Here is a 15,573-nt window from a genome sequence, read left to right as displayed (position 1 = left end):
AAAAAAGATTGAGAGCTGAGGTCAAAGGGTGTCACCAGTCGTCTGGGCGCTTAGTCTTCAAACCAGCCATACAGGTTTGATAGAGAAAAATGTCCAGAATGTCTCTTCAGCCCATGAGTAGACAACCGAAGAGCCTGCCAGGAAACATCTACACACCTCCCATGGGACAGTAGTTTGCAATGGTGTGCTTGGCTCCCCCGGAGGTGTTGTAATATTAGCTGAGGCAGAGAGGGGCCTCCTCTAAGCTTCCTCTGTCCTTCAGCTGCTCCCTGTGGAGAGGGCCTGTCTGTGTCAGCTGACATGACTTTGATGTTCAGCAAAATGGCTTCCAACCGGGGGTGGATTTTCAGCTGTTGCCCATGCCTGCCTTTGTGGGCAGCACATCTGTCGGAGCCCTAAGGAGGGGCCAGAGTTGAGCACAGATGGGTTGTTCACACTTGGCCGCTGTGACTTGGCCAGGCGCTGCTTCGTTTGGCTTCCTCCAGACAGCTTGGACCACGCAGCATTTTGGGTGTTGTTTATTTAGCTATTTTTTTTTTCCTCCCCCTGTGGCTTGCTTTGCTCTGGCAGAGCAGCAGGTAGTCAGTTTGTGGACAGAGGTTGATTTCAACGGGATATAGTGAATATATTGAAAAGAATTAAGCTTCCATTAAGTGGCTCTGGCCTTGAGGGCAGCGGACGCTTAGCTTGCCTAGAGCGAAGCTGCTCAAGCCCATTGAAGCTGTGCCAAACCTCCTCCCATGTTTGCCTGTCTCCAAATATAGGCAGGCTCTATTAGTCAAGTCAGGTTCAGTTTGGTTTGGTTTTGTTGGCAGGATCTCACTATGTGGTCCTGCCTGGCCTGGAACTCCCTGTGTGGACCAGCACGCCTTCAAACTCACAAGAGATTCACATACCTCTCTGCCTTCTGAGTGCTGGGAATGAAGAAGTGTGCCAGGTTGCCCAGACGAGACATAATTTTTAAAAGTTAAAAGTAGGTAGCTGGGCTGGTGAGATGGCTCAGCAGGTAAGAGCACAGTCTGCTCTTCCGAAGGTCATGAGTTCAAATCCCAGCAACCACATGGTGGCTCACAACCACCCATAATGAAATCCAATGACCTCTTCTGGTGCGTCTGATTATAATAATATATAAATCTAAAAAAAAAAAAAAAAAAAAAAAAAAGTAGGTAGCTATGGATCTCACTATAGATTGTTCACCAAGCATACCTAACCCTAACCCTAACCCTAACCCAGGGTCCTCAGTTCAAATCCTCAGCACCAGGGAAAACCAAGAAATATGCCAGCAAAAAACAAAAACAAAAATAGGATATTTTTAAAATTTTGAAATTAACATAAAATATTAATTTTTCCCAGTTTTTTGATTCGTTGGGGTTTGTTTTTTGTTTGTTTGTTTGTTTGTCTGAGACAAGCTCTAGCTATCCTGGGCTCACTATGTAGACCAGGCTGGCCTCCTGAGTACTGGAATTAAAGGCCCAGTATTTGGTTTATAAACTTTTAGCATCACTTTAGCATTTTGCTTAGTTGCCTTCACCCTCACTAGCAAATTCATCCCTTCATTGGGATTAGAGCACACTTCTTCAGGATTCCTGTGTCTACTGAAGACCCGTCGTGACGTCTAGCCTTGTAAACTGAGAAACTTCTGGGTTCTTGGACGGTCTGTTCATACCAGCCATTGTTGGGTTAGCTGGACCACAGCCTGTTTATTTTTAATGTGTATGATTGTTTTGTTTGCATGTATGTACGCCGTGTGCACACCTACTCTTGGCGAAGGTAAGAAGAGGGTGTCAGATCCCCTGGAACTACAGTTACACGTGGTTCTGAGCCACCATATGGATACTGGGAATCAAACCTGGGGGATCTGCAAGAACAAGCGTTCTTAACTACCGAGACAGGTCTACAGCCTGAGAACTGTGTTGTATGTTCAGACATGCTGCAGCTGGTTCTGCACACCCACTCTCCGCCTATTTTTGCAACCCTGCCCTCTTTCTTCCACTTCTAGGAAGACTCTGCTAAGATAGGTGGGAAGATGTTTTTGAGAAACTCTGGGGCTAGACCAAGCTTATTTCCATATTTTGCCAGTCCTCCCATTTCACCCCACCCCCTCTTCTCAGTTCCTTTTTAATGTGTAATCTAAAACTATCTCAGCCTAAATCCACCTTAAAACTTTGCTCATGCCGAGCAGTAGTAGCACACACCTTTAATCCTAGCACTTGGGAGGCAGAGGCAGGCAGATTTCTGAGTTTGAGGCCAGCCTGGTCTACAAAGTGAGTTCCAGGACAGCCAGGGCTACACAGAGAAACCCTGTCTTGAAAAACCAAAAAAAGAAAAAAAAAAAAACTTTGCTCATCTGTCTGTTCTGGGCTAATGCCCTGAGCAGACCTTGGGTGCGAATTCCGCAGCCAGTCCCACAACACCCAGAGGAAGCTCCACTCCCAGGCACTCTAACATGTCCAGGATAATAGGATCATAGAATCATAGGATCACAGGATCACAGGAGCTAGGTCATACAGGATCTTAGGGTCCCAGAGGCAGCTTGACTCCCAGGAGCTCTGACACACCCAGGATCTCAGGATCACAGGATCACAGGATCCCAGAATCACAGGATCACAGACACAGCTGAACTCTGAGGAGTTCTAACACAACCAGGATCACAGGAAGGACAGGCTCCAGTCAGATTTAGCCAGGGCAGGTAGCACTAGAGACAACCAGATGGCGGGAAGCAAGCATAAGAACATAAGCAAAAGAAGCCAAGGTGACTTGGCATCATCAGAACCCATTTCTCCCATCATAGCAAGTCCTGGACACACCATCACACTGGAAAAGCAAGATTCAGTCTAAAATCACTTCTCATGATGATGATTCAGGACTTTAAGAGAGACATGAATAACTCCCTTAAAGAAATACAAAAGAACATAGGTAAACAGCTAGAAGCCCTTCAAGAGGAAACACAGAAATTCCTTAAAGAATTTCAGGTAAAGACAGTCAAACAGGTGATGGAAATGAACAAAACCATCCAAGATCTAAAAATGGAAATAGAAACAATAAAGAAATCACAAAGGGAGACAACCCTGGAGCTAGAAAACCTAGAAAAGAGATCAGGGGTCATAGATGATGCAAGCATCACCAACAGAATTCAAGAGATAGAAGAGAGAATCTCAGGGGCAAAAGATACCATAGAAAACATTGACACAACAGTCAAAGAAAATGCGAAAAGCAAAAAGCTCCTAACCCAAGACATCCAGGAAATCCAGGATGCAATGAGAGGACCAAACTTAAAGATAATAGGTATAGAAGAGAGTGAAGATTCCCAACTTAAAGGGCCAGTAAATATCTTCAACAAAATTATAGAAGAAAACTTCTCTAACCTAAAGAAAGAGATGCCCATGAACATACAAGAAGCCTACAGAACTCCAAATAGACTGGACCAGAAAAGAAATTCCTCCTGTCATATAATAATCAAAACACCAAATGCACAAAACAAAGAATATTAAAAGCAGTAAGGGAAAAAGGTCAAGTAACAAACATATAAAGTCAGGCCTATCAGAATTACACCAGACTTCTCACCAGAGACTATGAAAGCCAGAAGATCCAGGGCAGACTCTAAGAGAACACAAATGCCAGCCCAGGCTACTATACCCAGCAAAACTCTCAATTACCATAGATGGAGAAAAAAAAAATATTCCATGGCAAAAAACAAGTTTACACAGTATCTTTCCACAAATCCAGTCCTACAAAGGATAATAGATGGAAAACATCAACACAAGGAGCAAAACTATACCCTAGAAGAAGCAAGAAAGAAATCTTTCAACAAATCCACACAAACCTAATTCTACCTCTTACAACAAAAATAACAGGAAGCAAAATCACTCTTCCTTAATATCTATTAATATCAGTGGAATCAAGTCCCTAATAAAAAGACATAGACTATCAGACTGGATACGTAAACAGGACCCAACATTTTGTTGCATATAAGAAACACATCTCAATGACAAAGACAGACACTACCTCAGAATAAAAGGCTGGAAAGCAATTTTCCAAGCAAATGGTCCTAAGAAAAGAGCTGGAGTAACCATTCTAATATCCAGTAAAATCAACTTTCAACCAAAAGTTATCAAAAAAAAAGTTAAGGAAGGATACTTCATACTGGTCAAAGGAAAAAGCTACCAAGAAGAACCCTCGATTCTGAACATCTATGCTCCAAATGCAAAGGCACCCACATTCATAAAAGACACGTTACTAAAGCTCAAAGCACACTCACACCCCACACAGTAATAGTGGGAGACTTCAATACCCCACTCTCAGCAATGGACAGATGATGTCTGTCCACAAACTAAACAGAGACACAGTGAAACTAAGAGACATTATGAAACAAATGGATTTAACAGATATGTATAGAACTTTTTATCCTAAAACAAAAGGATATACCTTCTTCTCAGCACCTCATGGTACCTTCTCCAAAACTGACCATATAATCATTCACAAAACAGGCCTCAAGAGATACAAGAAGATTGAAATAATCCCATGTATCCTATCAGATTACCACGGACTAAGGCTGGTCTTAAATTCCAACAAAAACAATGGAAAGCACACATACACATGGAAGCTGAACAATGCTCTACTCAATGATAACTTAGCCAAGGAAGAAATAAAGAAAAAACTTAAAGGCTTTTTAGAATTTAATGAAAATGAAGATACCTCATACCAAAATTTATGGGACACAGTGAAAGCAGTGCTAAGAGGAAAACTCATAGCTCTGAGTGCCTCCAAAAAGGAACTGGAGAGAGCATACAGTTTGACATCATACCTGAAAGCTCTAGAAGAAAAAGAAGCAAATACACCCAAGTGAAGTAGAGGGCAGGAAATAATCAAATTCAGGGCTGAAGTCAACCAGATAGAAACAAAGAGAACTATACAAAGAATCAACAAAACCAGGAGCTGGTTCTTTGAGAAAACCAATAAGATAGATAAACCCTCAGGCAGCCGAGCCAGAGGACACAGAGACAGCATCCAAATTAATCAAATCAGAAATGAAAAGGGAGACATAACAGCAAAATATACTTAAAATAGTTATTCTGTTTGTTGAATATTAACAATTGAAAATATTAAAATCATGTTCTACTAACATCAGGGAAACCTTGTTGATATTTTTTCTCACTGTGCCTAAAATTAGCATTTTCTTAATGTTAAACTTCAAAGAGTTTTTGCTATTTTGAAATTTTTAAAATATACTTACTGATAAAATAATGTCTCTCCTAGAAACACTGATAATCTTTTTTAAGTAAACTGATTGTTAGACAATGTACACAGATATATAATGCATTTTAAATAGTCTCTCACTATGTCAGGTGGTATCATATAAGGGCTTTTGAATATATTTCTTAATGATTCATTTTTAATATTTTATGCTCTTTTACTATGCTCAATTCCCAAAGAATACCTTGGATGTTTGAAACAATTTTGTATTCAACATTAGACATAGGATCCTCAGTTATGGATAATATTAGATATTATTAATGATTTTTTAGGGTATGAAAGGATATGAATATAAAAGTTTAAAAATTTTTTATGTATTAAGTCTCAAAATACTCAATATTATTAACATGTTTGATATATAAAATGCATTTAAATAATAAGAAAATTAAAAAAAAATAAGCTTCTAGTATTTAAAAAACAAATAACTAAAAATATCACATCACTTCCTCTCTCCCACAAAAAAATATTATTCATGTTCTTTGATAACCTGTCTTTCTTTTTAATTGTTCACGTTCTGGCAGAGGGCCATGGTACACTCAGGTATCCTTAGAATTTAGTCTTACAAAGGGAGTGAGCAGTCACGGTGTGAGCACCCAGGATCTAGTAATCAGGCACTCCCACCCCCACTGCCACCCAGGCATGAGGAAGCACATGACCAGAGGGACTCCCAGAACCTTGAAATAACCAGAGCTCTAGAAAAATTGGCAGCTTTGGAAGAAAATTATAACCACGTGAAGGTGTGGCCAGGAGAAGGGGTGCCGGGGGAATTGTTTTCTCCAGCCTTCTTAATCCTGCCATTACCTCCCATTGGCCACATCCAACCACAAACCCGTGAGCCATTGATTCTGCACTTGGCCTCACATGGGCATTGAGCAGGGTAGAGGACAGACCAGAATGCCCTGCAAAATCAAGTAGGGCAGACGAGGGATTCTCTTAGGCTGTGGGAGCTTTTGGAGCTGATGAAATCACCCATTCCATCCCACAAAATAAAAAAAGTTAATTTGAAAAATAAAAGAAAGTACTGGGTCAGAGAGGTGACTCTGCAGTGATGAGCACTCACTGCTGGGTCCTGTTCTAAGCACCAGAATCTGAGTGCATGGCTGCAGTTACCAGGGCTGCAGGAGATCCGGTGCATTCTTCTGGCTTCACTGGGCACCTGCACAGCTATAGTACACACAGGCAAGCAAGCCCACAAGGATAGAGAAGAATAAATTATTTTCAAAAAGAAATTAAAGAATGAAAAATAAATTATAGCTTCATTTTTGGTATGCTCAATGTATATGATTGGTGTCAGCTACGTTTTAGCATACTCAGTGTATATGGGATGGTGTCAGCTGCTTTTCTCCTGCTGTGATGAAACACCATGACTAAGGCAGCTTCCTGCAGAGTTGATCTGGGCTAAGGGCTCCAGAGAATTGGGTCCATGATAGTGAAACAAAGGCAGGGGCAAGAAGCTGTGAGCTCACATTTTTCAACCACAGCATGAAACAGAGAGAGCACCAGGCTTTGAAGACTCAAAAGATCCCCCCAGTTAACATACTTCCTCCATTGGGGCCATATCTCCTGTCTTAGGTAAGGTTTTACTGCGGTCAACAGACACCATGACCAAGGCAACTCTTTTTTTCTTTTTGATTGTTTGTTTATTATTATTAACATTTATATTATTATTTATTAATTATTTTATTTACATCCCACATGTTGGCTCCCTCCCAGACCCTCCTCCCAGACTTCTTCTTCCCAACCTCCCTTCACCTATGAGAGGGTGCCTACCCGCCCCTGCGCCCCCCAGGTATCCCTCCTCCCTGGGGCATCAAGTCTCTATAGGATTAAGTGCATTCTCTCCTACAGACAAGGCTACTCTTAAAAGAACAACATTTAACTGGGGCTGGCTTAGAGGTTCAGAGGTTCAGAGTCCATTAGCATCCAGGTGGGCATAGTACAGAAGGAGCTGAGAGTTCTACAACAGATCAGAAGGCCATTAGTAGACTGAGTCTTCTGCACTGGGCAGAGAGAGCTTCAGAGCCCGCCCTGACAGTGACGCACTTCCTCCAACAAGCCCACACCTCCTAATAGTGCCACTTCCCAGGAGCCACATATTTAAACTGCCACACCTCCTAAGCCTATTCTAACAGCTCAATCAACGGGGGAGCCGAGTATTCGAACACCTGACCCTGTGGAGGCATTTCCACTCTTACCACCACAGAGATTAATTTAGCTAGTCCTGATTACCAACCTTAATATTGGTACGATGGCTGTCTTTCTGCATGTACGTTACAGTTTTTACCCCCTCTACACACACCCTTCCCCAAGAAGCTTATGTGTGAAGGCTTGGCCTGCGGCTGGCCGTCATTCAGAAGTCCTTATTTTTTTCTTTTCTTTTTTTATAATCCATGGAGTCTAATTAGCTTTGCCCGATTTGCATGGGTGTGGGGCCATCTACTCTAGTGTGGTTGCACCAACAAGAAGCCACAGCCTGAAGAAAGCAGACTCCCCCTTCTCCAGCAGCCTGCTGCTATTCGTAGCTTCCCTGCTGGAGGTAGGATCCCATTCATGTTGCATTCATAGCTTCCCTGCTGGAGGTAGGGTCCCATTCATGTTGCAGTGCTGATGGCTTGATCTTGTGCACATCTTATACAGCAACCTCACAGCTCTGAGTACGTGAACACAATAGTGTTATCATGTCCAGAGACATTGTTTAGCTGTGGTCCTCCCCAGTCTCTGGCTGTACAGCCTTTCCCCCTCCCACCTCAGAGAGGGTCCCTGAGCATCACCCGGGAGGGGTATAATACAGATGTCTGACTTTTGGCTGAGCAAAGCACAGGCACTTTGACCTATTATCAGCTTCTCTACTAACGTCCATCAGCTGATAAGGCCTGAGAGCTACAGTAGTCAAATGCTTTGGTATAGTATAGTCAAAAGGCACAGTGATTTGATACTTACGCTCTAAGGAATGAGAATAAGAAAATTTTGTTTTACATAATTAAGCCATGCATGTTTCTATAAGAGCGGAAAAGTTTTCTATGTACTGTAAAACACTGCAATTTAGAACATATAGTATGTAGGCTTCAAAGCTGGGTGCAGGTGTGCAGGGGTGTCGGCATTAGGTGGGGTGACAGTATATGCTATGCGGTGTGTGTGTGTGTGTGTATGTGTGCATGTGTGTGTATGTGTGGTGTATGTATGTGTATGTTGTGTATGTGAGTGTTGTGTGTGTGTTGTGTATGTGAGTGTGGTGTGTGTGTATGGTGTATATGTGTGAGTATGGTGTATATGTGTGTGTGGCATGTCTGTATGTGTGGTGTGTATGTGGTATATGTATGATGTATATGTATGTGTGATATGTGTGGTATGTTTGTGAGTGTGTGGTGTGTATGTATTGTGGTGTGTATGTATGTGTGGTGTGTGTGTATGTTGTATATGTGAGTGTGGTGTGTGTGTACAGTGTGTATGTGTGTATGGCATGTCTGTATGTGTGATGTATATGTGGTATGTGTATGGTGTGTATGTATGTGCGATGTGTGTGGTATGTTTGTGAGTGTGTGGTGGTATGTATGTGTTGTGTGTGTATGATGTGTGTGTGGTATGTGTGTGGTGTGTATGGTGTGTATGTGTATGTAGTGTGGGGGGGTGGGTTATGTATATAGGTATATGTTGAGAATGAAGCCTACAGTGAAGCTAGGCAATACACCATGGGTAGGGGCTCCCAGTAACATCTCAGAATTACTGTGCTTTTAGTTGAATTAGTTGTGGTCATTGTTGTTTAGAAACTGTTGCTGGGCAGAGAAGGCAGCCCAGTGGTGAAGTGCTCAAGAGGACTGTAGCTCAGTGCTCCAGATGGAACTAAATGTGTAAACAATGTATCAAACCGAGGCTCAACTGCATACACTTGTAACCCCGGTGCTGAGGTGGGTACCAGCAGCTCCTGGAGGGCTTGCTGGCCGACTAGCCTAGTCTTCATGGAAAGTTCTAATTACTGAAAGACCCTGCGTCGAAAGATAAGGTGGGCGGTGCCTGAGAGATAGCTCCCAAGGTTGCGTTCTGTCCTCTGCTCACGTGCCTGCCGGTGGTGTTCTGTCTTCTGCTCACGTGCCTCCCGGTGCACATACCCGTGACCCCTCACACAGTAACACAGCCACAAAAAGGAAAACTATTGCCAAGTTATTCCAAATGGAGTTTTCTTGCATGTTGCATGACTGCAGCAAAAGGCTATAAATTAATCAAGGTATTTTAATGTTGAGACTTTAGTCTACAGGCAGTAGACATAGTTCAGCACATAAGGACACTTGTCCACCCGAGCCTGAAGACAAGAGTTTGATTCCCAGGACCCACAAGTTAAAACAAGATGTCTAACTCCTGACCTCCACATGTAAACCATGGCCTGGGTACAACCTCTGTCTCAGTCAGTGTTCTATGGCTGTGCAGAGACACCATGGCCTGAGGCAACTCTTATAAGAGATGGCATTGAATTGGGGCTTGTTATAGTTTCAAAGGTTATTTTGTTATCCTCATGGCAGAGAGTATGGCCACATACAGATATGCATGGTGCTGCGGCAGTAGCTGAGAGTCCTAAATCTTGATCCATAAGCAAGAAGAGACTGGGCCTGATGTTGGCTTTTGAAACCTCAGTTCCCAGTCTCAGTGGCACACCTCCTCCAACAAGGCCACACCTCCTCTGGCAAGGCCACACCCCCTCTGGCAAGGCCACACCTCCTAACTCTTCTCGAACAGTGCTAGTCCCTGGTGACTAAGTATTCAGATCTATGACTCTAAGGGAGCCATTCTCATTCAAACCACTACACCCCCTCACACACACACACACATATACACATGTAAACATACAAGCTGAATAAAACTTCATTCCAGGAGAACTGGTTATGTGGAGCAGTGGCAGAGCTCTCTCTTAGCATGTCCAAGCCCCTGAGTCCCATACAAGCACTGCAAAAATCTAAAAATGCAGTTCAGGGCATGGTGACAATAATTCCATGACAGATCGCCCCTGATGCTGCTCTGCTGGGTCCCGCCCATGGAGGCCTCACACTCGTCTTAAGAAGTTACATTACCATTCCTATTTTGTGATCAAGAGCACTGTGGTAGGCAAGACAGGTCCACATGGTGGCCTTAGGAAGCACTTGGAAAAATGCTGAACCGTCACCGAAGAGTGTCGTGTGATTGTGTGCTGAGGTAAAGTCTGCAGCAGATCCCAGGCTCCTTAGTTCCCTGACTCTCTGAAACTCTGTAACTTGGAGGCCACTAGCAGCATCAGTCTTTGGGGATCAAGTGTTTAGAACAGCACTTCCCCTACTAAGTGCTTAATTTAACCACTGTCAGGGTGAACCCCCAGTGGGGACACTGTGAATGTGATTTAAATAAGCAGCAAAGCTTGGTTCTTAGGAAGAATGGAAGTAGTCTGGGCTTACCCAGCTCTCCCCTAGCTGGGAAAGCCCTAGAACTGAGAGTTCAGTTGTCAAGAACACAGCGAGTGAGCAGTTACTTTTTCTAGCAAAGGGACAAGAAGGAGACTGGATGGGTTTGCTTGCATTGCGACGTTGTCTTTCCCTTCTTCCTGTAGAACTCCATGAAGGTGATGTTCAAATGCCTTTGGAAAAACTGCGGGAAGGTGCTGAACACGGCGGCAGGCATCCAGAAGCACATCCGGGCTGTCCACCTCGGGTAAGGCGCTCGCTCACCCCTCCTCCCCTTCGGAGCTGTCAGAAGCCGCTCGGCACAGCCCCACACAGGCAGGCACCTGGCCTCAGGTACTCAGAGACTGCACACCACACTGTGCCTCAGGCTCTTCCAGGTTCCTTAGGTAGGGTTGATCCTGTAAGACCCCCGTCGAGCCTTAGCTTACTGGAAACCCCCTGAGTGAATCACATGGAGCCTGATCGATGCAAAGAGCATGAGGATTTTTATTTCAGCGCACTGAAGCCGTCCATGACCCTAAGGAAAGGAGGCGACCCTGCACAGCTTGTTCAGTGAGCTTTTGTACAATGTTCAGGGCAGCAGCCATGAGACACAATGTGATTGGTAGAACAGTGTGACTTTTTAAACTGGTCTTTAGGGAATGAGGTGGCAAGGACTTCCCTTGTCTGAAGGTGGGCAAAGGTCTGCCCTGAGGAATGTGCCCCCACCCGCAGGTTGTTTCTCACCCTGTGATCTGAGGAATGTTAATTAGCCTTTCCCTTCCTAAAGTTCCTGAGCTTATCTTATTAAGGGAATTCCTGGCCTCCCAGTGTTTTTCTGAGATGTCCCTGTCTACTCAGATTTTACAATCCTGCTGATAGTTGGCCACCAAGTGACCAGGCCGTAGAGCCTACCTAAACTACCTCTGAGACATGTTATGGTAGTCCTCACTCTGAGCCCTAGGTCCATCTAAAATGAACAGTGTCACCTATGAGAGTCAAAGTTAAACTGTGTGCAAGAGACACAAAGTATGAAACACGCCATAAGGGATCCGCCCCTGGGAGCTGGAACGTACTTCAAAGAGTCCTTGAGTACCTGTGTCTATGAAATGTACATTTATTTTTGCAGTAATTGGTATTCATGACTTAGAACCTCAAAAGCTACTATCACTGTCCCGGAGTTCTCAGAATGAATGACACCACCCCCATAGACAAGAGGAAAAGTCATCATACCTTCGATGAGAGAGCCTGATGTGATGGCCTGTTTCTCAAATGATCTGTTTTCTTCATAGGCTGTAACAACCTTCCTACAGACAGTTGTGATTAGAACGTGCAGCTGGGCTCACAGCCAGGGGCAGTAGGAGGCTAACTGTCCCTGCTTTAGTCCTGAGTCTGTCTTATCCCTGTATCTTGGGCTTAGAAGGGACCCCGTGTGACCATAGTTATCACCAGTGTGCATAAAACAAACGTCACCACCACCTGAGTAGGTCTGCATGCTCGACACAGAGGGTCCTTTTGACGAAACGGCTGTGGAGGATTCGGCTCTGGGGCCACCTTAGCCAGAAAGAGGCATGCTTGGAAAGTGTGTACTCTGAAAACTGGGATAGGCAAGCCACAAGAAAGTGTGCACACTGCCAGAATCACATTCCTTGAGAGTGTCAGATCCAGAATGTGTGGGCTCAGCCGCCATGCCACAGCTGCCTCTGCATCCCTCAGCCATACTGGGCTTGGTAGGTGCCTGCTCAGTGCCACATATGCTGATTATATGTGCAGTGGTACAGAGAGCGACAAAAGACACAGCCCTGGGGAGTCAGAGGCGTGAGAAGGCAAAGGGGCTTTCAGAGCTACAGAAGTCGGCTGCGGAGATGGCTCAGTGGCGAGGGTTTTCAGCACCAGCACTGAGACCCAGGAAATCAAGGTCCCCTCTTGAGTTCTAAGTCTCATTATTGAGATAATTTTAAAACAGGCTCAAATGGAAGCTTGGGGACAATTTCATTAGAATTTAAAAGGACCCCAGGACAGGCAAGGTATAAACCTCAGCAGCTGCCTAGAGAAAGAGAATGGAGATAAGAAGGATTAAAAAACAAACAGAAACCACATGTCAAGCCAACATGGAGGGCAGCCACAGGGCTGCAGGCCATGCTTAGTGGGGACTGGGGCGCTAGAGAAAGATTAAGAGAGGCCTGAGTGTGGGCAAAAGCATGCTTAGTCTCTGCTGCTAAAGAAACAGGCAGGAAAAAATGAGTAAAAGTCAGGACTCAGAAAAGCAGGCAGACCCAGCTGAGGCTCACGGCCGTGTCTGGAGATTCTGGGAAGGAGAAATAGTGTTTGGTCATAGGGCTGGATGTGGTGGAGCATGCTTTTCATTCCAGCGCTCAGGAAGCAGAGGCAGATGGAACTCTCATTTTTTAAGGTGAATTCCAGGACAACCAGAGCTAAAGAAAAACACCCTGTTATAAATAAAAAATTAATCATTCTATCTACCCGTTAAAAAAAAAGACAAAAAATACAGGTATTTTATTTATAAGCTGTAAGCCTAGATTGGGCAGGCTTGGAGATATTCTGACTTCTTTCCCAGCCATAATTCCCTTGTTACTTTCTGTTTTTCCTGGCCAGGTGCTCATGCTCCATCTCCTCTCATGGCAGCCTCCTCCACCTCCTTCCTCTCTTCTTCTTCCCCTCCAAACCCCCACCTCTCGCTGGAACCCCCTCACTTGATCCTCAAGTCCCATCCCTATCACAGGCTCTAGCCTTTTATTGACCAGTTAAATTCGGGAACAAGGTTTACGTAGCATCACTTGATGTACACGAGGACCTGCGTAGGGGGGACCAGATCTTGAGAGACAGTGTTTAGCATTAGAATGCAAGCAGCGTCAGGCCCACCCACTACACCCTGTACCCCACCAACTTCCAAAAAACGTTCAAAGGAATCATTATTCCATTTGTGTGATTAATGTGGCTGAACCTGCCATGCTAGGAGTAATTGTCCCTTCCTGAGGGGGTGGTTCCTGATTGACCGGCCCAGCTGTGCTCTGAGGTCGGTTCTCCACCTAGCTCAAGATTTAATTTTCTTGACCAGAATGCTGCTGTGTCAACGAGGCCTGAGTTTGAACCCCCAGAACCCTCCAAACCCCGGCACACACCAACACATACCATATACAGAGGCTAAAAATAATTCTTTTAAAAAGAAGAGAAGAAAATTACAAACATATAGTAAGGCATTAGCTCAAAGGGGCAGATGCACTTTGAGAGAACATAGAACCCTAACAGGTGAGCCCTGGCACCCACCTTTGAGCCTCGACGGCTGATGTTTCTCATCCCTCTGTCTGGTCGCCACGGCTGATGCTCTTCAGGACTACAGGGGGCAGGATCCACCTCCAAGGCCTTTCCTCCTCCACTTTCCCACCTTTCTCAACATTCACATGAGAACCAACCACAGTGTGCCTCTAAAAATAACGTCTATTTCCTAAACTTTCCAGGGACTTTTGTCACCTCCACAATAAAAACTAAAGCCATCACAGAGGGCAGCCAGGCCCTCCCTGATCACACCTCAGCCTTCATTCCAGAGGCCCAGCCCTGGGGTTTTAGGTACTTTTCTGTTACTGTAATAAAATGCTATGACCAAGGAATGAATAGAAGGGAGAGTTTATTTTGGCTCACAGAGTCCTTAGTGGAGAGGAAAGCATGGTAGCGGGTGGTGGAAGCAGGCAGCAGACACAGTGAGCAGGAAGTGGTTGAGGCTGTAAACACTCACAGAGCACCCCTGCGGTAGACTTCCTCCAGCAAGGCTATGCTTCCTAAAAGTTATATAACCCTCTCCAAACTGCACCGCCAGCCGGGGGGGGGGGGGCAGGTGTGAGGGACATTTCTCAGCAAAAGCACACACACACACACACACATACACACACACACACACACACACACACCCCGTACCACCTGCAGGCTCTGCTTTCCTCCAGAGCTTTAGCATGCAGGTGAATGCTTACCTGTCACTTCCTCTAAACATCCTCTGTAAAAACCAACACGACTTCCAACCATGGCCCTCTCTCCTAAGGGCTCTCAAATATGGCTTAATCCTTTTCTACTGAGACTTAACAAAGCCTCCTATACTAAATAGCTGTTTACTAGGGATTTCTTGTCTACCTCTAGACTATAAAAGTTCCATCAAGCTGGGTGGTGGTGTCACACTCAAGAGGCAGAGGCAAATGGATCTCTGACCATGGGGCTACCCTGTCTCAAAAAAACACAACCAAAGGTTCTAACACGCCCAGGATCAGAGGTTAGGAAGACCCAACATCTGTCCCAACACTGGGAGTGACTGGGACCAGCGGGACCAAGTACACAGGAACTCTGCCAACCCAGTAGTTCTGGTTCCTTCCAGTCTCTCTGGGCTGGTGTCTTGAGCAGACCTTGGGCACAAGCTCTGCAGCCAGTCCCACAACACCCAGAGGAAGCTCCACTTTCAGGTGCTCAAACACGCCCAAGATCAGAGGTGAGGAGGATACAACATCTGTCCCAACATCAGGAGTAACTGGGACCAGCGGGACCAGGCACATAGGAACTCTGCCAGCCCAGTGGTTCCTTCCGGTCTCTCTGGGCTGGTATCCTGAGCAGACCTTGGGCACAAGCTCCACAGCCAGTCCCACAACACCCAGAGGAAGCTGCACTCCCAAGTACTATAACAAGCCCAAGATCACAGGATCCCAGAATCACAGGATTACAGAGACAGCTTCACTCTGACACAACCAGGATCACAGGAAGGACAGGCTTCAGTCAGATTTAGCAAGGGCAGGTAGCACTAGAGATAACCAGATAAGGCGGGGCAAGCATAAGAATATAAGCAACACAATCCAAGGTTACTTGGCATCATCAGAACCCAATTCTCCCACCATAGCAAGTCCTGGACATACCATTACAC

General features: G+C 45.0%; 1 protein-coding gene across 1 annotated transcript in view; it reads left to right on the top strand.

The window, feature by feature from the left end:
• Positions 1–15,573, top strand: part of Znf704 (zinc finger protein 704) — a 215,207-nt gene that overhangs the window by 165,245 nt on the left and 34,389 nt on the right. The window contains exon 5 of the mRNA XM_031376332.1: positions 10,823–10,923. Within this exon, the coding sequence (XP_031232192.1) occupies positions 10,823–10,923 (101 nt within the window). The remainder of the gene's footprint in view (positions 1–10,822; positions 10,924–15,573) is intronic.

The sequence above is a fragment of the Mastomys coucha genome, unplaced genomic scaffold, assembly GCF_008632895.1.
Source record: "Mastomys coucha isolate ucsf_1 unplaced genomic scaffold, UCSF_Mcou_1 pScaffold17, whole genome shotgun sequence".
NCBI lineage: Eukaryota > Metazoa > Chordata > Mammalia > Rodentia > Muridae > Mastomys > Mastomys coucha.
This window is presented reverse-complemented; position numbering and strand designations above follow the sequence as displayed.